Here is a 24,596-nt window from a genome sequence, read left to right as displayed (position 1 = left end):
TGGCCCCTGATTTGGAAGCAACTCAGAAATTGTCACAAGCATTACTAAAGGAATAATTGAAAAAAGTTGAAAATCATCACTATTTTACTAGAATTCAAGAGGGTGTAAAAGCTTATGGTAGAGAAGTTAGTATGTTAAACTGCATAATATCTCTGATTTTTGGATATGAATGGAGAATGATTTTGGTTAAGTGTGAAATATGGATTTTTGTTTTTCTGAGCAAGAAGCAAAATCCTGTATCTCAAATCACTGTGTTATTGAGTGCAGGCCAGACTTGTAAACTTGAACCTTACCTTTCAAGAGACCTACACATTCCATTAAAGGGATGCAGAAGAAACAAATGAAAATAGCCTAAGAAAAAAAGCAAAATCCTTATACTGATTGCATATAGTATTATTTTTGATTAGTTAATGGGTAAAGATTTATTAATTTGGAAAGAAACATAATTTAACTTCAGGGAATTACATCTGTACTATTAGTAGTATGTCAATATATTCTGACAAGTGTGAGTGATGCCCAAATGTAAAAGCCAGTATTTCCTGCCCTCGTCTTTATCCCACCAATCCCTTCGCCCCAGTGTGTTATGCAGCTGACCCATATCAGATGGTAATCTGAGGAGTGCAACTTAATAAACATGTGTAGGACTCTCTATATATCTGCTCATGGCTCTGTTAAACACCTAAGTATAACATCTGGAAGTAGAAGAGTAATTACTATATTTCAGAGCATTCACTCAAATGGTCGTATAACTAGGTATGCATGCTGACCTAATCCTTAGCAGGTAATATTTGGTTTAAAAAATAAAAAGGAAAAAAAAAAAAGCAATGACATATTTTGTATTCTTTCAAAGAACAAAAATGGGAAACATAAAACAACATTAGTTTAAAAAAATTTGAAAGATTTCATGTAAAAGAGAGGCCCCTGAGCTGTAATATTTCATCTAGCAACTTGTGCTAGGACTTTACTGTTCCCTTTCCTTTGAAAAATAACTTCTTTCTAGTCAAGATACAAATATTTTATGGTATATGGATATTCTGGCCAATAATTCCTACTAGGGTCTCCAATTTTTCACCGAGAAGAAAATTTCAAGACTGGAAAATAATACTGGCTTTATATGACATTGACAAAAGCTACTGAAAATTACCTGTGTTAGCAATACGCAAGTGCTCGTCACAAACTGAATAAATGATATTATCACTGTTGTTAATAAATAACCGGGGAGGAATCACAGAATTTTGGAATGGCCTGTGTCTGGGAAATGTCAGGGGAGATAGCAGCCAGTCTCCAACCTGGTGCAAGAATAACTTGTACATTTTTGGAATTAATCATTAGCTTCTAAGCTGTGCTTGAATAGTTCCTGTGAATTATTGCCCGTAACTTGGTGAGAAAATTCCACTGAAGAATTTAATGATGAGCAGAATTTTGTTACCTTGATTCCAACTAATAGTATTATTCTGCTTTAGAGAACTAATGTTCCAAGGTGTGCACTTCCGGAAATTCTAGTCTATGGCATTTCTTTGATTCATCCATCCACCCATCTATCTATCCACCCACCCACCATACATCTAATAAATGTTTATTTAGTGCCTACTCTAAGACAGGTTTGAGTCACTGGAGATATAGCAATAAACAAAATAGACGAAAACCTTCACTAAGTTTACTTTTTGAAGGGGAAAATACAGACAATCAACATATTTCAAAAATTAGTTACAGAGTGTGTCAGAAGGTGACTAGGTCTATGGGAAATACAGAGCTGAGTAAAGAGAGTGGAGGGTGTCAGGGGAGGGGATGGATAGTTGACACTCAAGTAGGATTTCCAGAGAAGGCCTTGTTAAGAAGTGACATCTGACCAAAGACTTAGACAGAGTTGAGTTAGTCAGGTAGACAGCTGGAGGGAGAGCCATTCTGACCGGGGTAAGCAGTTCAGCTGCCCTGTAGTAGGGCAAGCCTGTTCTAGGAAGGGAAAAAGAGCTTGGGGTGGGAGAGGGGGAGAAGGGGAGACAGAGATTGAGATTAAAGTAGAGAGGTCATAGACCAGGTCATGTAAGGATCTGTCTCACTCTTGGTGAGATGGGAAGTCAATGGAGGGAGTTCAATGGATGAGTGACCTGATATAATTTACATCTTTAAAGGATTACTTGTCATCAGTATTGCAAATAGCCTACCCTAGAGGGAGGGGTTGGTGAACTACACCAAAATTGGGCTGTGCCCATTTATTATGTATTGTTTATAGCTGCTTCAGTACTACAACAGAATTGTAGAGTTGCAACCGAAACCTTGCAACTTGTGAGGTCTAAAATACTTATCATTGGACCTTTTACAGAAAGTTAGCCAACTCCTGCTCCAGGGGGCCAGGGAGATTACTGTGATAATTCAAGAGTGAGATGGCTGTGACTCGTGAAAGTGTGGAACACTGGGCTGGAACAAAGTGGTATTACAGACATATTCTGGAGACTGCACCAATAGGGCTTCCTGATGGGTTGGATATGGAAGAAACAGAAAAAGACAACACCAACATTTCTGATTTGAGTAGCATGAAGGATGGAATTACCCTTACTCTGGAATATAGCATGTTTGGGCTAGAAGACTGGTGGTCCAGTTTTGGACATGTTCAAATTTGACACGTCAGAGGAACCATTCATTTTGTGAGATAGTATAACACTATATAACACTGATATCTAAAACCAACAAGAACACTTTGAGAAAGTAAAAGTAACATTACAGGCTAATTTCACTTAGGAACATAGATGAGAAAATCTCCAAGAAATCATGAGCAAATAGAATTTAGCAATCAGCTATAAAGAGAATATAGCATGACCAGGTTGGGTTTATCCCAAGAATGCAAGCTTATTGTAGCATTAAAACACCAATTCATGTAATTCACCATTTTTGCAAAAGAAAAAAATTTTTTATGATTATCCCATTAGATTTAGAAAAAAAGTTTTATGGTAAAACTTTTACCATAAAGGTAAAATCTGAAAAAAAGATTTAGGAAAAAAGTTTCATTCACAATAAAACTTAAATATACTAGGGACAGAAGTGTCTTTCTTAAATGTGTCTATAAGAAACCCTGAATTAATGTCATCCTTGATGGTGAATGTTGAAAGTTTCTTGTTTAACATCAGAAATAACAATTCTAATCAAAACTGAATTGGAAATACTAAGTGACATGATGAGAAAAAAAAATAGAAGGCGTATGTTAAGAAGAAGAGAACGATCATTATTCATAAACAGTATGATTACATACATAAAAATTGGAAAGAACCTATAGGCAAACATTAGAATAAAAAGACAGTTTAGTAACATCGCTTAATATCATATTAGCATAAAAGTAAGTTTGATCTAAGTACTTACAAACAATTGGAAATGAAATTTTAAAAATAATTCCATTTAGGATACCACAAAAATATAACGTAGATAAGAACAAATCCAACAAAAATATGTGTAAGATTCCCACGAAGAAAATGAAACTTGCATCCAAAGCTATTAAATAAGAGGTAAATAAATGGAGAGATATACCATAACCATGAATAGGAAGACCTCTGGTAAATGCGTTAACTTTCTTTACATTGTTTTTTAGATTCAGTTTATTTCCAGTAAAAACACAGCAGGCTTTTATATGGATCTTGGCAAGCTGATTCTAAGATATATAAGAACATGAGAAGAGTCAAGAATATTTAAAATTTCTTGAGGAAGAATCACAAAGTTGGAGGACTTGACCTACTAGCTATCAAGACTCACCCCAAGCTACTATATTAAGACAGTTTAGTTTTGGTGCAGAGATAGACAAATTAAGAGTGGAATAGAATATCAGACCCTGAAGTGGAAACACAGGAAGATCTTTTTGTTGGTTTTATTCCTACATCAAAAAAATTTTAACATTATCCTATTGGAAAATCTGGGCTTCGCTGCTGGCTCAGATGGTAAAGAATCCGCCTGCAATGCAGAAGACTCTGGTTTGATCTCTAGGTTGGGAAGATTCCCTGGAGAAGGGAATGGCTACTCACTGCAGTACTCTTACCTGGAGAATTCTACGGACAGAGGAGCCTGGCAGGCTACAGTCCATGGGGTCACAAAGAGTCAGACAGGACTGAGTTGCTAACACACACACACATTGGACAAGTTTTTTTGTAGCAACATTTTTTTTTTTCATTAAAAAAAATTTATTTATTTTTAATTGGAAGATAATTGCTTTACAATGTCATGTTTTTTTCTGCCATATATCAAGATGAATCATGCTATCATAACTATGAAAACTTTTAAAATCCTATTTTCCAATTATTTCCTGGTAGCAAGAAATATAATTGACTTTTATATTATTTTTTTTTAGGCAGCATTACTAAACTCTCTTATGAACTCTAATATCTTCCTAAAGGTTTATTTGGATTTTTACACACATAATCGCATCAGTTATGAATAATGGCCAGCCAGTAAGGGGCTCCCCAGAAACATCCTTTCCAGTTTAATGGCCACGCGTGTGTGCCTAGTTGCTCAGTCGTGACTGACTCTTTGCGACCCCATGGACTGCCTACCTAGCTCCTCCATCCATGGGCATCTCCAGGCAAGAATACTGGAGTGGGCAAGAATCTATAGCAACATGGGCTGTGCTCGAAAGACATGAAGTAAGGAAACAAGATATTCTACTCACAGAGTCTTTCCAGGAAAAGCTGTTCAGAGGCAGCTCAAGATCTTTTAAAGACGTGTGATATAATGTCCTACTTCAGGAATTAGAATCTGGTTAAATGAGAAAAATATCTATGAGGCACCAGCACAGCGCCTGGCATGTGAACAGTACCTAACAAGTGAAAGCGCCCATCCACCTGCCATCACACCTCTTGGCTCCACTCCAGACCCCCTGCCTCAGAGAGACTTTTTCCTATGAAATACCTTGTATAACACATATACTTAGAACTTTCCAGATGAGATGGGTGGTGACAAGTCTGTGATGAAGCTCTGAATGAATGCCTGCCTCTTTCCAACTCAAAGATGAATTCTCTAGTGACAGAGTAAGTCACCTGTTTTTGACATTGTGCCAAGGGAAGCTGCTTGGTCAAGTTTCAGTATGAAAGGGTAGTTTCCCAAACAAGAGGAATTTAGAAGTTACAGAAGATCATTGAAAAATCATATCCTTATTTAGCTATGTGGTATTTAAAGCTTAAAAATATCCATCCAGGTTTTTATGAGAATTTTTAAAGGACAGGAGGTATCAGATGTTAATTCTTAGCCTGGAATGGCAAAGATGAACAAGTTTCCAAAAAAGTAGTAAAATCATCATAAAATAGTACAGATAGCCACAAAATATGTTTTTGATACATATAATAATATCAGTCATAGTTAATGATTATCTTTACTCAAGGCTATAGTTGTGCAATGGAATGGAACCTTCAAAACTCAGCTCCTGCATTACTCCCCCGGGACAACTTCTTGTGCCACCTCCTTCAAGGCCATGCACTTGGCTTTGGCTTCCTGTCCCTGCTCCCTTGGCACCTGGGCTGTATCCCTTCCCTTTCAGCGCACTCTTTACACTATGCCCAGATTGTCCTTTTACTTCCCTGCATCCCTCCCTTGACCATTAACTAGTGAGATAAGAGTCTACAGGTTTTAAAATCTCCACAGCCTAGAATACAGTAGGCACTTAATAAATATTGGCTGAATGAATTCATTGTAACAATAAAAGAGTGTGCATTTTAGAAATGCTTTAAAATTCTAACTTTAACTTTTTTTTTTCATTTTTTTTCTTCATCAATTTTATGATGTCAGACAAAGCACTGGAACCAATTCTTTCCTTCTCTTACCTAAAGAATCAATTTTAGAGAGTCCACTTTTTAAAAACAGCTGTGCACACAGAAAGTATCCATTGAATGTCTGCAAAGTAAAAACGCAGCAATGATGGATACATCTGTGATCACTAGGTCTGATTCTCCTGTGGTCACCACCCTACCGTGGTCAAATCATGCTGCAATAATTTTTGACATCCACAAACCAAACACTCCCTCAAAAGCCCGTCACTTTATACTGCTCATGATCAGTTTATGTGTCTGAGCAGAATAAACCTAAAGTATATATCAAATGCAATATATGTGCACATCATCCATGCCTCCTGAACATGGGTTAGCATGCATGCAACAGGTCATGTTCACATGACAAGACTCCCATGCCAAGCGCCTCCATGAGATACCATGGTCACGTGGCTTATGACCTATGTTCATTCTGGTTTTTAAAGGGATGGATCTAAAGAATAAAAAAATGCTTACACAGTTGGTTGCATTGTTTCTCTGATTTTTCTATATGTTAGTAAGGATGCAGATCCTACTGTCTGTATAATTAAAGAAACAAAGAAAGAAAGCTGCAGGCTTCCACCAGAGGGTGACTGTTTGGGGGTGGGTGTTGGAGTGAGAGTACAAGGTTACAGCATATGCAAAAAAAAACAAACAAAAACACCATCAAGTCTGGCCATTGAAGTTCCATCCCTTTTGCACTATGAAATACTCCCCGGCTCAGAGCCAATCACATAGAAATGGCTTCATCCTCAAGCATGAGAATAAGCAAATCATCAACAGAATTCATTAACATTTAGCCAATAGTCTTGATTTTGTGTGTGTCTGTGTGTGACAGAATATTAATTTATTTTCAGAATGAAAAAGAATAAGAATCAATAAATAATACAGAGCTCAAAAACTTCTAGAAGGTGCAAGTAGAGAAGGGACTCTTGTGACTGTCACTCTTGTAACATTTAAGTGTATTATTTAAAATTCTATAATGAACAGTTGAATCCAATTTCATTCATGTGACATCTGCGGAATGAAAGGTTTTTTAGTTTCTTCCAGCAGAAAAGAAACCAAAGGAAAAAAATTCTCTGGTCATGCCAGAAGTCATAAGACAAAGCCACATCTGTAGCAAAGGGTGGCTGGGTGTTTTGGGAAGTGATTTCACTTGTGGGATTGTCCTTACGAACTTTCAGCTTCAGTGAAAAAAAATCACTGAGTTGTGTTTCAGGTTTAAGACACCTGTCAGAACCTTATCTCCTTCGGCAATTCCCAGATCTATAGAATTTCAAGTTTTTTTTTCTTCACACATGAACCAATGAGTTTGTTCTTAATAAACCCAAGGAAAAGTCTTTCTCTTCTGAGAAACTCAAGACATTAGCTAAAAACAGCTATTTGAAAATGCTTCACAAACATACCATGTATGAATTAACACCAAGACAAAGAATCATGACCAAAGAAATATAAACACAGTGATAATGAGGCCAGTAACTAAATACTCACTATGGACTGCTCTGAAACCCCAGATAACATTAAAACTCATTGGTAGATGGTTTATAAGGAGCACAGAAATCATAGAACTAGCAACCTTCAGAGATTATCCCATACTTGAACAACTCTGTTATTTTATAGATGGAAAAAGCTGACACTTGGATTAAATGTCATATCTAAAGAAATCAAAGGTAAGGGCTAAGTTGACAGCAAAACGAAGTCTCTTGATTCCAGATGAGTTCACATTCAACCTCGATTTTAATCATGTTTTAATGGAGTAGGCAGAAGAGGGACCCTGAGAAAGCCTTCCTACATTAGATCATGGTTTCACATAACTGTGAGAGCAAGTTGACATTTGAGATGCACAGAGTGAGCAGTATGTTGTCAGATTCATTTGGGCATGTTAATGTAGAACAGAAATCCATCACCATGTGAAGAATATATGGAGAGCAATAGTTTGTTTCTGGTTTGTGCAAATACATAACTTTTTCAGGCTATATAAAAAATTTGGCTTTATCACAATAAACAGTGGTGCACATATCTTGGGTAGAATTCTAGTCATAGGAACACTAAAAATAACAAGTTGTTTAGTAATTCTGGACTCTCTTACTTTACAGGAGAAATATGTAGGAGAGTGAATGAAATCAGCAAAGATTTCAACTCATCCAGTATTAAGGCCTGGTTACCCTTGGCTGCGACCCTCTGCAGGCTGCTTTAATGCATTAATATTACTTTGTGGATGGACCAGTGGGGATGCTGAATGAGGTTTTCATACCCTTTCAGCCTTGTAGTCAACATCTGACAACAAGACAACCCTCACTAGATGTTTTTCTGTATCCTAAGATCCAGAATTCTGAAGAGTTTTAAAAATCATAGTCACCTCTTCTGGAAAGGAAATTACAATGAAAGCTGAGGTGCTGAGACACACAGGCAAAGCACTTATATCTGTGTGGAAACGGGTGTGAATCCAACTTTGTAAAAAAAAAAAAACATAGTTTTTCTCAATCAGTTCTCATATTTCTTACCCTTGGCTTTATTTTGCCCCTCGTGATGTTGACATGGTCATACCAAAAATAAGCTCTAGAGATAAGTAAAAATGAATACACATATCTTATTTATAAATATCATCTGGCAATCACAAATAGTGACACATTTTGTTTTACCTAAAAGCCTTTTCTTCTGGCAAGAGAGAGTCTCAATACTGGCCCAGTGTATATTTAAAAGATTATACTTTATATAATCAAGAGGCTTACAGAAAGAAAGAACAAGGTGTAAAAGCGTTTTTGATTAATAGATGCATTTTTTTGGAATACCAAAATCCCAATCTTTTAATTGGATAAATATATCTTTTGTTTCTGCTTTTAAACATACCTAAAACAATCATTTATCTCTCTTAAATACCTACACCCCCAGGCAAGAAAATCTTTGTTTAAAGAGCTTCTTTCGTTTTTTAAAAAAACTATTTAGCACATAGGTTACATTACATTTGTACATTACATTTGTCCTTAATGATGGAGCCAAGCCAAGAACATTTTATTTACCAAAACCCTGTGCATTAACACACTGCCTCCAGGGCTGTGATATTTCTTAATAATTAAGAGCTTCTAAAACCACCACTGAAGTGGGCATTGAAGTGAAGTGAAGTGAAAGTTGCTCAGTTGTGTCCGACTCGTGACTCCATGGACTGTAGCCTGCCAAGCTTCTCTGTCCACGGAAATCTCCAGGCAAGAATACTGGAGTGGGCAGCCGTTCCCTTCTCCAGGGGATCGTCCCAACCCAGGGATCAAACCCAGGTCTCCCACATTGCAGGTGGATTCTGTACCATCTGAGTCACCAGGGAAGCCCAAGAATACTGGAGCGGGTAGCCTATCCCTTCTCCAGGGGATCTTCTCAACCCAGGAATCAACCCGGGGTCTCCTGCATTCCAGGAGGATTCTTTACCAGCTGAGTTACCAGGGAAGCCCTCTTAGCCATCATTTTATGATTAATAGGAGGGTGTATAGGAACCTGTTTTGGTTAAAAAAAACCCTTCTAATAAGGACGAAAAAAGTAACATCAGAAAACCACTGCTTAGAGAATGACAGGGATAGTCTGCTTTATAATACAGCTTTGTAGAGTACTATTGTTTTAACTCTTATTGTAACACTTGAGCTTTTCTATGTTGATCAATTATAGCAAGGGTCTCTGGAAAACAGGCCAGAGTGGGAAACGCTCCATCTCCAAACCTATTACTACAAAGGAAATTTATAATGAAAAGTGAGATTTTTTTTGGGGGGGGGGTCTATGCCACGCGGCTGGTGGGATCATAGTTCCCTGACCAGGGATCAAACCCAGGTCCTGGCAGTGAAAGTGCCAAGTCCTAACCAAAAGTGAGATTACTTTAACTGTGAGGGGTGTGTAAACATTTATACATGGAAGTGTTTCTTAACTAATTTTTGAGATAAATAGGCAATTCCAGGCAAAGCATGTTCCTGGCTGAATCCAATTGTAGGCAAGACTGAGTATGGTATCTGTGAAGGGCAGGGAGAATGAAGGGTGACTAAGAAGCAGGGGGCTCACCTGTATTCTCCAAAAGTGCCATCATCTTCTTTCATAGGCTGGATTTCAGGATCTGCGTGGGCATCTTCCTTTTCTTTAACTAAAAAATTACCACAAAAATTATTATCTTTTGATTCTGCGTTTCCTTACTCAAACTCTTTAGGAGTACACTCTATGGGATATATAGCAGTGGGGAAATTATTCTATACGCCATAGATGTTATGCAACCAGATGTATCATGCGGCCATGCATTTATTTACTGGCCCCACCTCCCTAGTCAGGGATCGAATGTAAGCCATGGTGGTGCAAGCCCAGAATCTTAACCACTAGGCCACTAGGGAACTCCCTATGCATATATTTTGATGTATTAGTCTCTTGGAGGTAACCTAGAAAAACAGAACAGGTTAGAATAACCTAGAATATTTTGTTAACAGATAAAGTTAACCTTTTGAAAGCATTTTGGCACAAGTTTCTTACTTGATAGGAGAATAAGTCTTAAGTTTCTAAGATTTCCCCCTATTTTACCGATCTACCTGTTATCTATATTCATGGGTACAAGTTGCTTTGGAAATCTATTCTTTTGTAGATTTTTTTCCCCTGTCACTGAAAGGGAAATGGCCAGGTAAAAAGAAAATAGAAATTCACTGGATCTATTAAATTGAACAAAACATTAACCGTATAGGGAAAGCACTATTACACATCATATCAGGATCCAGTTCAGGCATTACTTCCTCTAGGGAACTTCATGTTTTCCTTCTGCCCCTGCCTGTTGATTTTAGATGCTATTTCAGCACCTATTGGCTCACGTGAAGCCTAAGGAAGCAGAGTCAACAATATCTTCAGAGGACAGATTCATTTGCTCCCCCATACAAAGGGATCAGCAAGTGTCTGAACAGAAAGTCCGAATGCATGGCTCTGGGAAGATGCACTTACTGTCGTCTCCGTGATGACTCTCATGATCTCTTTTTAGTTTCACAGATTATCATGCAGCATTAGAGGGCAATTTCAATCTTTGTTTCTTACCTGGATATTTACCACCTTTGTTTCTTCTGATGAAACAAACAATCAGCAAAATTAGGATCAGGAGGGCAACAGCACACATTAGACCAATGAACCAGCCCTGAGTTGCTATATCCACTTGCCGGCTTGCCATCGCTGGAAAACAAGTCAATGGTGTCAGTGCCAGTGGGTTAAGGAGGAGGTGAGAAGTGTTGTAGCTTCTTTCAGTAAAAAAAAAAACTGCCATGTACATGAGCTTTTCTTTATTTTACATGTGGCCCCACATTGGAATCTGCCAGTTACTAATCAGGAGTTACATCAGTATTCAATGGTGAGAAATCTTCAACAATTGAGAAAATTCAAATGGAGAAATCTGACTGCTACCACATTCAATGCTAACAATGCTAACAAACCCTGCTGAGCACTGCCTTCAGTTATTTTCACTATATATTTTCAACAGAAACATAGTCCCAAACCAATGAAAACATTTATTGTTTACAGGATATGTTTATGTACAATGATAAGAACAGAAGATCATTTTAAACAGAACAGAATGTATACATCTAATGGAGTATTTTTCTTTCAAAGGAACCACTTTCAGAGGCTAAAATATCATTGCAATAATGTTGCCATTTTCCCCAAATGTTTTAGAAACTGTTAAAAAGAAAACTTTCCACACATGAAACCTTTCCACATAAGATAACCAACCTTATTACTTTATATAACATCTTGATTTGTACACAAAATATTCCTTAGATTTATTTTTCATCTCATTTGCCAGAGTTCTGAAGACTCTGGGGAAATTTCTGAAAAATCTTATTTACCATAAAAGGATCAACATGTAATATTCAATATCGCTCAGGATCCAATCCAAAAACTATTAGGTCTATCTTTATCAGTGGTATTACTGGAATAAGTGGCCAGTTTAAAGAGAATAATACCCAATCACATGTATACATATTAAGTCTTCATCTATTTGAGTCAAATAATGTGAAGCCCTTTATTCAACCAATCACAGTACGCAAATCTCCTAAGAAAAACACAGAATAATTAGCATTTCCAGTATTGTTCAAAAGTGTCAATCAAATGGGACAAAGTGCAGCATCAATGGCTATTCAGAAAAGCCCTTGGGAATTTGTTTCAAGACACTGGTATAAAATTTTTTAAAAACCTTGATTTTTTCCCTCTTTTTACCTTAATCAAGGTAAAGGGTCTTTTTTTGCTTTTTATTGGTAAGAATGCCTGTATATCATTCTTTTAATTTGACTGAATTTCTTCTGAATCCATTAACATGGTTGGGTTAGGTGAATGTGATTGCTGGATGCAGAAAGAAGCATGTTGACAAGTATCCCAGGCTACTGTATGTTGCAAAAACAGCAACTTATTGCCTTTTTTCTCCACTCAAAGGATAGGGAAAAAAATGAAATGCTTAAAATCAAGTGTGAAGAGGAATGTGAAAAGTTATGTGGATGTGCGCTGAAGAAATAAAATGAGAAGTGAAATACATTCTTTGGACTATGAATCAAATTGCTGGTAGCCGGTCCCAGTAGCCTCTTGGGCCTCACTGGGTGGAGGGCTTTTGAGTTGTATCATGACTAGATACAACTGAAGCAGGAGTATGGGCAGGGCTCCCCTTCCATACACATACCATAACCATCACTGGGAGGATGAAGATGAGGATGATGATAATGAGAACTAACATTTTGAAACTTATTCTACTAGGCACTGTACTGAGGGCAAAATCTCATTCAGTCTTCACAAAAATCCTTTGAGGTAAGCATGAGGAATATACTCAGACTCAGAAGGGTAAAGACCTTGTCTGAGAGTCAGAGCTTCACCCAAGACTGTGGATTCCAAAGAACATGGTACCAGCCATTACACACTACTGCTATAAGGCACTGGTGTCCAGGCATCAACTCTGCAGAAGTCTTTACAAAGAATAAACTGTTGTAGGGACCTGCATCTTTTAAATATTTTAGAAGTCCATCATTACACATATTCTGGCAACATAGTTCTGTCAGTTTACACACGGTCTCTGACTGAGTACATTTTCTTCAAAGCTGAACCAAAAATTAACTGATGTAAGTCTATGGAGCCTTTGCTTGAAGTTACAGAGTCCTTGTTTTTAATATGCTTAAAGCTTTACAGTCCTGTAATAAATACTATCTGCATTTACATTTTTCATCTAATTATATGCAACTGATGAGGGCAAAATGCAAGAAGATACTGAAGTATCAGCACAGACATTGTCTTAGGAAGATACTGTCAAAACTGAACTGCCAATTGGTGGTTTGTGGCTACTCAGCTATGCACAAAGTGGAAATGTTTCTTGACAGCTGATAAAGGAACCTCCAAATTGACTTTGAGTTTTGCCCCTGTGTCTAAAGAAAAAAAGTATGTCTCACTACCCCATTTATTTAAGACTGGGCAGACACAGGATGTTCAGAGGTGCATGTGTATGTATGTTCACACACACACATTCAAGTGTACCAGAAGTTGATATAAAACAAAAATTATGTAAGTGAAAAGAGTTTCTACTGATTTCCCTTCCACATAAAAAGGAATATGAAGTCCAGAATGACTATAAGAGACTTTAAATGTTCTAGGACATTCCAAAAATCATCTTAACTACAAAGGCACATATTACTAGAAATCCAAGTCGTGGCCACAGCTATGCATCTCTCTCTCTCTCTCTCTCTCTCTCTCTCTCTCTCTCACACACACACACACACACGATGAAGGCTGTGAGGTTTTTTCTTCTTGAAAAGAGTTAGTAGGATTGGGTAGGAGAGCAACAAAGGATTGTCCCTTTATTTAAAAAGTTTACAGTAAAAATCTATTCATGTATTAGCTGAATAAGCCATATAGCAATACATTAAATAGACAGACGTAAAGAATATGAAAACAGAAAGGAAACCAGAGACAGGAAATTGATTTTGTTTCCTAGAAGTTAGTCTTAACAACAGTCTTCTCTATCACGCCTATTGTCTCATGCTTAACCTGTGTTCTGTGGGAGTAGGTCTTCGAGGAAAATGCCCTTGAGTACTTAGGATCATAAAATAAACATGGAAGACAACAGGCTCACAGACTTAGGAAACCAACTTATGGATACCAAAGGGGAAAGATGGGAGGCGGGATAGATTGGGAGTTTGGAATTCACATATATACACTACTATATTTTAAACAAATAACTGGTAAGAACCTACTGCATAGCCCAGGGAACTCTGCTCAACTTTCTGTAATAACCTAACTGGAAAAAGAATAGATACATGTATATGAACAATGGAATCACTTTGTTGTACACCTGAAACTAAAACAATATTGTTAATCAACTATATATACTCCAATATAAAATAAAATTAAAACTTTTTTTAAAACATGGAAGAAAAAGAGTGAGATAAATGGCTATTTTTGAAGAATCAATTATGTATAAAAGTGACCTGTTGAAGAGTTAAAATAGTCAAAATGTTTAAAAAGGGAAAAAAATTATTTTGGTCAAAGTTTGGAGGCAGTTGACAAAAAAAAAAAAAAAAAAGAAAAAGAAACAACCCAGAACCCACTGGGGGAAAAAAAAACCAAACTGTTGGGCCCAGTAAAATTCAATTTGTTTTAAATCTCCTTGTTTCAAAGGAGAGGCGAGACTCAGTGATTGGAGGAAAGAGGTGAGAAAGCAGGAAAAAGAGGTAGGAGTCTTAACAAAAGTGCAGGTAAGAAGCACAACAGCAGGATATCATCTTTAGTCCTGGTTTTCAGTGTGTGCCATAGGAGAAAATTATGAAATAGACCTTAGGGACTTTCCTAGTGGTCCAGTGATTAATACTCCGCTTTCCAATGCAGGAGGGTTCAGGTTTGATCCCTGGTGGGGGAGCTAAGATCCCACATGCCTTATGGCCAAAAAACCAAAATATGAAACAGAAGTAATATGGTAATAAACTCAATAAAAACTTAATAAAAATGGTTCATATCAGAAAAATCATCAAAGAAATAGATCTTAAAAAAACAGTATCAAAGAAAGAGACGGTGTCATGCTAAGAAGAGTCACCAAACAAGCACAGGTGAAAGTTGAGTCTCGGTTTCTAACATGAACAGAACTCAGAGAGAGAAGCAACTCATTCATACGGAGAGTTAAAAATTCAGCCAGGATGCTATGTTTCCATGCCAGGCACTAGCGTTCGCACCTTGAAATCTAGCTGGAGGAGTGAGAATCAAGAGTGGCAGAAGATCATGAACCCTACAGTTCATCCCACAGCCCTACAGCACAGAAAGAGAAACTAGGAGGACCAGCAAGCTGGATTAACAGCATCTGACCTCCTAGAGCTAATATGTTAAGTAAGGTCACTACGGTTTAATGGATGTTTATCCCCTTAACAGGGAGGCCTGGTGTGCTGCAGTCCATGGGGCTGCAACGCAGAGTCCAACAGGACTGAGCGACTGAACTGAACCGATTCTCTTAACAGTTACATTTACATGTCAAAGGTGACAATAGCTGGTTGTGGCCTTATCCTGTTCTCCACTGCTGACGCACAAGAATGGCCCACCCCTGAGCGCTCATCTTGAAACTTACTTGCCAGCTGCTGCTATTATTGTAGGTATAACCACATCAAAGACAAAATTGTTTTCTAACGGGTTTCGTTTGCTCTCTGTCCTAGAAAACGACCAAAAGAAAAAAAATGCTGCAACTTGATTTTGTGGATGGAAACTAATTCTAGCTAGATCTGCAAAGTAGGAGTACACTGGGACCATGCAGGGTCCAGAATAGATGGAAAGACATTCCAAGAGCCGAACTGAACGGTCATTTTTGCTGCTGTTGGTTTTGCTTGTTTGTTGGCCATGTGGGATCTTAGTTCCTTGACCAGGGATCAAACCAGTGCCCTCTGCACTGGAAGGCGAAATTACTAACCACTGGACTGCCAGGGAAGTCCCTGAAGTGGTCACTTTGCAGACGACCTGTTCCCCTTGGATGTGGGCCTCTGTGGCCTTGAATGGTGGGTGTAGAGAGAGCTTATTCTCAGTGTTGAAAATATGAGCTCTCTTGTGTTCTAGCTGGGTGACAGGGCAGGCCCTTCACCTCTCATTACTGGTTGTTGACATGGGGTGGAAGTGGGTAATAACAGTCTCCTTCACGAGATTGTTGTAAGGACTGAACGAGAAAAGCCAAGAAAACCATTCACCTAGTAGAGATTAGCACTGAATAAATGCTAATACTAGGGCTGTTACTATTATTAGCATCCTAACTCTATATGGATAGAATAGATAATTCAGCTTTTAGTATTTTGAAATTAAAAGTTCTTAGTAACAAAAAATGAATTCTTTTAATACAGAATTTTCCTAGAACTCTGTACACTTATGGATATGAAAGTACAAAGAACAGAATAACAGAAAAATATTTTCCCTTAAGCATTATGATTTTAGCATATGAATATTTTCATAAGGTATTTTAATACTACATTTATTTAATATCTTTTTAAATATTACTTATGGTTTTTCTTTTTTTCAAACCACTCATGTTCTTTTCTAAATTAGAAGAAATGAGTTTAAAAATCATAAGGCTTGGGTAAGGAAAGACACACAAAAAAATACATATTTTCCTATGAGATCTACAGGAAATGCAACATTTCCCCAAGAATGCATGAAGTGAGTGAATATAACATGATTTTATGAATCATAAAATGAACACATACCACACAACCCTTTAAATTGAAGCAAATAAGGATTATTTTCTATCTTATGAGGAAATATGGATATTTTTATACCTTACAAGAACATTTTTCTTTATTTTAGAGACTTTAATGTCCTTGTGTATTTTGATAATATTCACCTAACTAAAATATATACAAGCAGTCAAATAGAGTATGATAATGAAGTACATGAAGTTAATAATTTTTTGTTCTACAGCAGTTTAATATTCTTCACATCAGTGTCACACAAACTGCAGGGTTCGGTTGGATTACAGTCCATTTTGACATTAAAAATTGTGACTGTATCAATGAGCTGTTCCAGCTCTTAAGCATTTCAAAAATTCTGTTCTAACTCTGAGGGAAAGTTGAGACATATAAATGGTGTGAAAAATTGAGTCACCTAAATCATGTAGGTTAAGAATCATATTTACCTCTGGTTTTGTAATGGTTTTGGCAAACGTGATTAGAAGGTGATTTGCTCAATTCTGTAATTCATTTGATATAATGACAAAGACAATTAAAAACCCAACTCACCACCCAACTGGGCCCCACAGAAGGACAGTCTCAGCCCTACCCACAATACGGCTCCATCAGCCTCCCATCTCCAGCTGGAGCACTGGGTGGCTTCACTTCTGACTGGGAGCCAGAACTGGTGTGGTGTGCACCTCACCTGGGCCTGTCTCAAACACATCCTCTGAACTCACAAAACCAGAGTCCCCCTCAGCACCAACTCGAACTTTGTATGCTGTTCCTGGCATTAGACCCTTTAACCCAAAGACGCTCCGAGAACCATTTACAATTTCTCTCCTCCATTCTTCTTTACCTATGGAAATTTTGCAAAAACAACACATTTGAATGTTTTAAGGGCACGGAAGTCATTAATGCTTCAAGAAAGGAAAATACACGTTATAGGCAAAAGACAAAATCTAAGGTGCTTCAGTTTATCATTTTAGATGATATAAGTTGAGTTGTGTCAAATAAATCAATGGAAATGAACAGCTACATGACAACGTCCTCAAAGAAAAATCAACTGGATATCAGATGACATTTTAACTGCATATATACCCACTGGATTAAATCTTTTTAACACAAAGGAAACTTCTTGATCTGTACCTTGCCTTGTGAAATTCCTGACTTTCTCTAACGATATTTATGAAAAGAACTGTAATATGTTAAACAGCTTGATCCAACTATGGAAAGAACTGTTTTGGTTTTTTTTTGATTCACAAGACATATCTTTCAGTAAACTTAAATGCCTTCAAATTTACCCAAGTTACAGATTCAACCTTTCTCAAGTACTGGTATTTCTAAACTCATAGTTTTTGTTTGTTTGTTTGTTTTATTTTTTAATATTTTTTGCACAATCAGGGTCTAAACAGAAAGCTGGACTATATTCAACATTTTGTCACAAACATTCACTGGCCACCCAGCTCATTAAGTGCAGAGCACTGTATTAAGGAGGAGGACTGGATTCTCATACACTCTGAAAATTAAAGTTGCCCCATCTCCTAGTAGATGTGGCCAGGATATAAGTAGAGTACCTGACTTAGGAATACATTAAACATAGAAATAAAATTATTTTTTATTACTCTCATTTATAAGCCATGGATAAAGAGTTTTAAGTACCACAATCTAAAAATAACAAATGCAATGGAACTTATTATGTCCCTTGTATTTCATAACATGAACCAACGAGACTCCTAGTTAGGTATAAAATATATAGGTTGATGGTTCACTCTAATTTTTTCACATATATTGGATTCATTTATTTAGATCAAGTTATTTTTCCAGATGATCCATAGTACATCCTGAAGATGTTCTCAATCTCTTCAAATATAGCCCCCCAATTAAAACCCAGGTAATGAAATCATTTCTTACTGCCAGCTACACCATATTCAACATAAAAGTTCACAAGCTCTGGTCCCTCATATTCCCAACTGATATTGGCTGAGGTCTCAGCAGCGGCAGTAGTAAGTTTGCTGATCCTGGGGTATACTGCTTAAAATAAATATACAATAGAAAAATAAAACAGATAGACAGACAAGTCAAATTACAAAATCAAACACACACACAATGTAAAATAAGTTTAAGTACTCTGAAATTGTTCAAGTCAAATGAAATTGATTGTTAACAGGGTTCATTTCTACTTCACTTTAGAAAGGTTTTCATTTCTTAAGTTACAGCATTAGGAAATAAATGAGAAATCAGAAATAATGACACACACATATTAAAATGTATGAGTTCTATGATGTGGGTCCTAAACACTATAAACTGTTGTCCACGAGGGACAGTCTGAGACATCACAGTCTCCATGTACTGAGGTACAGTGGAGATGGGATGCTGAACAATGCTAGGGGCAGAGGTCACAGTGTATGAGACTGCAAGGTCAAACCCAATACTAGTGGCTGCTTTTCCTTGCTACTTATCATCTCAGTGTAGGTCTTTTTTTTTTTTTTTTTCAGTGTAGGTCTTTAATGAATTGGTGTTTAGATAAGAAAAAGAGCAGTGGCTTCTGATGTGTTTTGAGTCACAAATTTCTTTAAGAATCTGCCTCTGGGAAATTCAGGGACCCCAGGTGAGAAGCATCTGCCCTGGAGAAGGTTGGATAGTTAGGGTACACTGAAAAAGAAGCTGCAAAGAAAATGCTCAGTACTAGTTAGCAGAAGTGAAGAAACAAGAAATAAAATGAATAAGAACTATTTCACTTGACACAGTCCAGAGAGCAAGACAATCTTACTTGACAACTGTTCGTTACATACCACGTTCTGAGAAAATCATAGTGTAATCTAAACTAAGGCCACGTGATGCGAAGAACTGACTTCTTGGAAAAGACCCTGTTGCTAGGAAAGACTGAAGGTGGGAGGACGACAAAGGATGAGATGGTTGGATGGCATCACTGAATCAATGGACATGAGTTTGAGTAAGCTCCGGGAGTTGGTGACGGACAGGGAAGCCTGGTGTGCTGCAGTCCATGGGGTACCAAAGAGTCAACACAACTGAGTGACTGAACTAAACTGAACTGAATCTAAACAGCCTCCTGAAACATCAGATTATGGATCCTACATGATGCTACATGCTTGCCACCTAGTTAAGATGACATCTACAGTCATTAAAAGATGTTATTTGGCTACCTGAGCATGACAATTCTATCAGCCTTACCACAATGGCCTACAGTAAAAATGACATAGTTATAGCTATATTAACTTGAGTAGTTAAACAGTGATAAATCAGATTATTATCCCAGGGGAAATATCCTAAGATAGTGAACCAAAAAGCAGCAATGGGTTTATTCAGGCTCTGAAATTAAATTTCAAATTATGTTATATAATTTGGAAGCCAAAGCCCTCTACTGAAATAAATTCAATGAAACAGCATTTCTTAGAATCAAAAAGAGAAGTATATTAAACAAATTCAATAATGCATTTGACCTCTGACATCTAATTCACCATCACATATATATTGCATGCCCCTCTGTGCTAAGGATGGGGGACAGCAGAAAGCAAAACTGATTCTGGAATTACACAGGGTCCTTCTGTGGACCTAGCTGATTTTAGTTGTCTGAGGTTTTCTTTTTAAAGGAATTGTAATAAAAATACGATCAATCAACAGAGACACAGTTAAAATATTCCCTGTATCTAAAGCATCAGCGGCAAAGAATTCAGGCAAAACACTAATTTTCCTCAAAAAATTTTGGAATCACGGAACTGAGGAATGTAGTCTTGGTGTAATTATGGAAGATGTTCAAGGCAGAACCATACCTTCCAACAGAAGAGCAATTTGCTGCTTCTTCTGTTTTTGCTGATTCTTGAAGGTACCCAGAGAAGACAGTACAACTTGCTAAGGTTATCCTGTTAGGCCCTTCTTATCACAGAGAATTCTAACCCTCTTTGCTTTTAATCCCCATTCGTGCACTTACTGAACCAACACTCCTGAGGACCTACGATGTGCTGGTGTCATTTCTCCTCTGGGCTTTATCTGCTGCAGCTGCTGCTAAATCGCTTCAGTCGTGTCCAACTCTGTGCGACCCCATAGATGGCAGCCCACCAGGCTCCGCCATCCCTGGGATTCTCCAGGCAAGCACACTGGAGTGGGTTGCCATTTCCTTCTCCAATGCATGAAAGTGAAAAGTGAAAGTGAAGCCGCTCAGTTGTGTCCGACTCTTCGCGACCCCATGGACTGCAGCCCACCAGGCTCCTCCACCCATGGGATTTTCCAGGTAAGAGTACTGGAGTGGGGTGCCATTGCCTTCTCCACTGGGCTTTACCTAGTCTGTATCTAATCCCTCTTCCTACTGTAAGTCATTCCCTGCAGAGACCACCAGCAGAGTTAACTAAGCTTTAACTTCCAAAACTACATCTCTGATTCTGTCACTTCCCTGTTTCAGATGCGGATGGCTTACTTCTGCCCACAGGTAGACTGCTGTGTTTAACCCAAATATCCTATGGGTTTTTAAACCCCGTGACTGTTGATGCCACCTCCCAAGAATTTATACAACCCACCTTCCTGATTCACCTGCCAAAATTCCATCTGTCCTTCAAAGCCCAGTTCAACATTACTTTCCTTGGAAAGTTTTTCTTGATCCTGTTTGGCAAAATAAATGGTTCACTCCCCTAAGATCAGATAATATTTTGTTCCAGTTCCATCTATTTTCACTTTTTTTTTTTTTTTTTACGTGTTGTCTGTCTTACCTGCTTGATTATAAGCATACCAAAGGCAGAATCTGCCTTACTGTCCAACACACAGTGCCTTAAAAAGGGCTGGTGCTTTTTATGGGCCAGATAGATGAGCTGTTGAACTGACTGAACCTTCTCTATAGTTGGGGATTTGGAACGGGGAGAGGGGTTGTTTCTTTGTTTTTGGTTTGGTTTGGTCCAGGCCAAATAAAGTTGTGCACTTTAAACTTGCTTTTGACTCACTGGCCTTGTTTCTTGAACTGATCAGTAGCTGTGGGACTGACTCTGGTATACTGATAAAGTGAGAGTCTGATCACAGAGAGGATTCGTCACCAGTCCCTTAGTCAGAGCTCTCCTCTGCTCTGTCCTGTTTGACCACAGTCAGCTGCTAATTCAGTCAAGAACTAGGTTCAGTTCTTGACTTACCAGTTAGTTTTTCCCTATTCCTTTGCCCGAACTGGTCACCTCACACAAATGCTCTGATGCCTGCTCCCAAGGTGAGAAAGTAGGTAATAATCCATAGATAAAGCAGTGTCTATCCATCAGCAGTACTGGGACCATAAGTCAAATCCATTATCCATGTGTTTTCAGTTCATTTCTACAGATGCCCTCCCAGGTCTATTTACCCAGAGACCCTGAAACTTTTGAAAGGGACATAGAAATTGAACAAAGGCAGCCAAATGGCTATAATTTCTTATACCAGGATTGAGAGTTTTGACCAAAGACCAAAAGAAGTGACTCCTGAAGACGTCAAGAGTACAAGAGTGCCTATTTCCATGCTCAAACTCAGAAGAGTGGTAAGAAACAGGGTCAGCCTAGAGAAATACACCTAACTGAATTCTCAGTTTCTAATTCATGATTTTGATAATCATTTTGTAATTCTATATTTGAAAGCTTGGGTTTCATGAACATCTCTTAAAATCTGTAAGAAAATTTAAAAATGTAAATTTCAAATCTATCTTAATGAAGAAGGAAAACAGAGAAGAGAATAGAATTCATTCCCAGAATGAAAAAAGAAATATTTTAAGGAAGGAAAACCCAGGGAGACAAATTATTCTTCAGCACTTTAAAGCCTCATCATGGTTAAATATCATCACTTTATGTAACCAATGTTTAATTACTGGTATACTATTAAATGAAACAATATAGAAAAGAAGGTTAAATTTAGCTTTTTTAAAAAAATTTTAAACACCATAATCTTATCTGAATTCCACCAGATTTCAACACTGGGGGCTTCAGGAACTTTCTGAGACTCTATTTTTGCTCATCTCTATAATAAGAAGTAATTCAGAATTCAATTTAGTAACATCAAATGGTAAAGCCGCAACTATTTTAATTAAGATTTCTTTTAGTTAATCTTAATTCATTTAAATCAGCGGGTGATATTTTTTCCACTGGCATGCATGTCCTTTTCCAATATGACAAGTCAGTGGAAAACGCAGACAACCCTGCCACAGCTCAATTACTCAGCTACTGCCTCTAGGCAGAGCCCAGTGACAGGCTGCTGCAGAGGGAAAGAGGCCAGGCTTTCTCTGGAATGGTCCCATGAAAGGGTCTAAGGGGAGCCCAGTAGCAAATTATTGTAAAACAACCAAGGATTTTAATGGTTATGTAACCATCCCTGGAAAAAAACACACATTAAAAAGAGAGGCTCGCATCCTTATATGATCTTGTGAAAATTTTGAATTTTTACAACTTTGTTCTTTGGAGTCTAAAAACACCTATAAAACATTATTAAGTTGATTGAAAATAGCTACAGTTCTTATTCTATCATTCTGAAATCTAGCTGATCTACATTTTATAATTTACCAAGACTCAGAGTATAAGATTTGTAAGAAAAGAGAAGATAAGATCAGGTCTAAGCTCCGAATATTTGAACAATTTAGGACAAAGTGCTTATTTATTTTGGTCGACTTGTTCTTCATTTCTGTTTGTACTTATTCGGTCTGTCAAAGCCCAAGAAAATCCCAGCGCCCAGTGAGGCAGGGAGGTCTCTACCGCTTGCTAAGAAGCTGACAGATCTGCCAAGAGTCAAAGACTGAGGGAATCTCTGGGTGGAAGAAATACTGCAACTCACTCAAGCACCATTCTCCCAGCCAATCTTCCTCGCCCAGAGATGTGTGAGCAATGAAGGAGAACAAAAGCAGTTCCCTGTGATCGCGGATGCTTCCCCGAGAAGAGAGACTTGAGTAGTTTGGTGAAGACAGAAATGCAGTAACAGCTGAGAAGAGCATGTGGGCTGCCTAAACTTGCTCAGAGGGGACCCTGCTGGGGAGACTTTCAGTCCTGGGCCAGTTGGAGTCAAAATTCCAAGTGGATAGTGCAGTGCGATGCCAGCAACATGTACACTGAGGTTAGGAGGATGGCTAAATCGGATTAGAACGGGAAGCTCAGTTGGTCTGATTTCTTACTGGCTGTTTTCATCGCAGGGCTAGTATTTCTGATCCCTTCACAGACAGCATGGTCGTCATGAGGGGCTGTGACAAAGCCACAGTTTGGGTCATGTCTGATCCAGCCACAGTCCTTAGCATTGAAAGCCAAGAATATGATTTGGACCTGGGATAAGTCTTGAGAAAAGGTGAATTCAATGTGTGGCTTTCTCTTTGTAAAAAAATGGGTAGATATGAATTTTAAGAGTCAAGATCTTGCAGGATCTTATCTTTCTGTTGGTGTTTCAGAGCTTATTTTCACTTTTAACCCATGCTGCACTTCCCCATGGTTAACATGGCAAATTTCACACATGTAGAAAGTCATGCAGATGAATTATTTTACCTTTGCCTGCACCTACATCAGGTGGGAGAATACCAGCTTTCATGAAGGGAAACAGAAACAGGACACTCTATAGTTAGCATGTAAAGCTCCATAAAAGCACCTCTTAAAACGCTAAAGCATGCAAGAGCAGAGTGTACCACATCAGTGCACCACCACAAGGCATGCTGGTGTTCCCAAACTTACCAGGAATCAAATCCCCACATTACTTAAAGAGCTTTATTCATTCTTGCCTATTATGTAAGATGCTTAGGAGATTTCAAACCAAATTTCAATTTCTAATGATGGAAGATAATCAAATAAATAACCCTTAAGCAGTTCTATAATTTAGAGGCATGCAAAATCTTTTACTTTTTTTTTTATCATTTTCACTAAATCTAAAATTTTTCAAAATCATTTTTAAAAGTATGAAAGAAAGAGTTCCTTCCTTTCCTAAATACCTTAATGGGCTCTTTTGCTTTCTCTGTACCAGATGGCATAGCAAACTATGAAGTCCCATGCTCAAACATAAAAGTAAATGCATTATTTAATAACTGTTTTGATTTCCTTGCCAGAAAACCTAAATCAGTATGTAGACTAGCAAATTTTTTCTGATGAATCTAGACCACAACCAGAATCACGTGTATTTATTTGTATATAGGTCTGCATGTCTGTGTGTGCATAACATATATATGTATATGTGT

General features: G+C 37.8%; 1 protein-coding gene across 20 annotated transcripts in view; it reads right to left on the bottom strand.

Moving 5' to 3' along the window:
• NRCAM (neuronal cell adhesion molecule) overlaps window positions 1-24,596 on the bottom strand; it is a 309,770-nt gene that overhangs the window by 6,279 nt on the left and 278,895 nt on the right. For 7 of the 20 annotated variants that reach the window (XM_018047203.1, XM_018047205.1, XM_018047209.1 and 4 more), the window contains 6 exons: window positions 23,917-23,952; window positions 18,350-18,466; window positions 17,142-17,294; window positions 10,818-10,949; window positions 9,816-9,894; window positions 294-305 (listed from right to left, as the gene is read on the bottom strand). In XM_018047203.1, coding sequence (XP_017902692.1) covers window positions 294-305; window positions 9,816-9,894; window positions 10,818-10,949; window positions 17,142-17,294; window positions 18,350-18,466; window positions 23,917-23,952 — 529 coding nt within the window. The remainder of the gene's footprint in view (window positions 1-293; window positions 306-9,815; window positions 9,895-10,817; window positions 10,950-17,141; window positions 17,295-18,349; window positions 18,467-23,916; window positions 23,953-24,596) is intronic. The other 13 variants (XM_018047216.1, XM_018047218.1, XM_018047220.1 and 10 more) reach the window with 5 other exon arrangements.

The sequence above is a fragment of the Capra hircus genome, chromosome 4 (genome assembly GCF_001704415.2).
Source record: "Capra hircus breed San Clemente chromosome 4, ASM170441v1, whole genome shotgun sequence".
Lineage (NCBI taxonomy): Eukaryota > Metazoa > Chordata > Mammalia > Artiodactyla > Bovidae > Capra > Capra hircus.
This window is presented reverse-complemented; position numbering and strand designations above follow the sequence as displayed.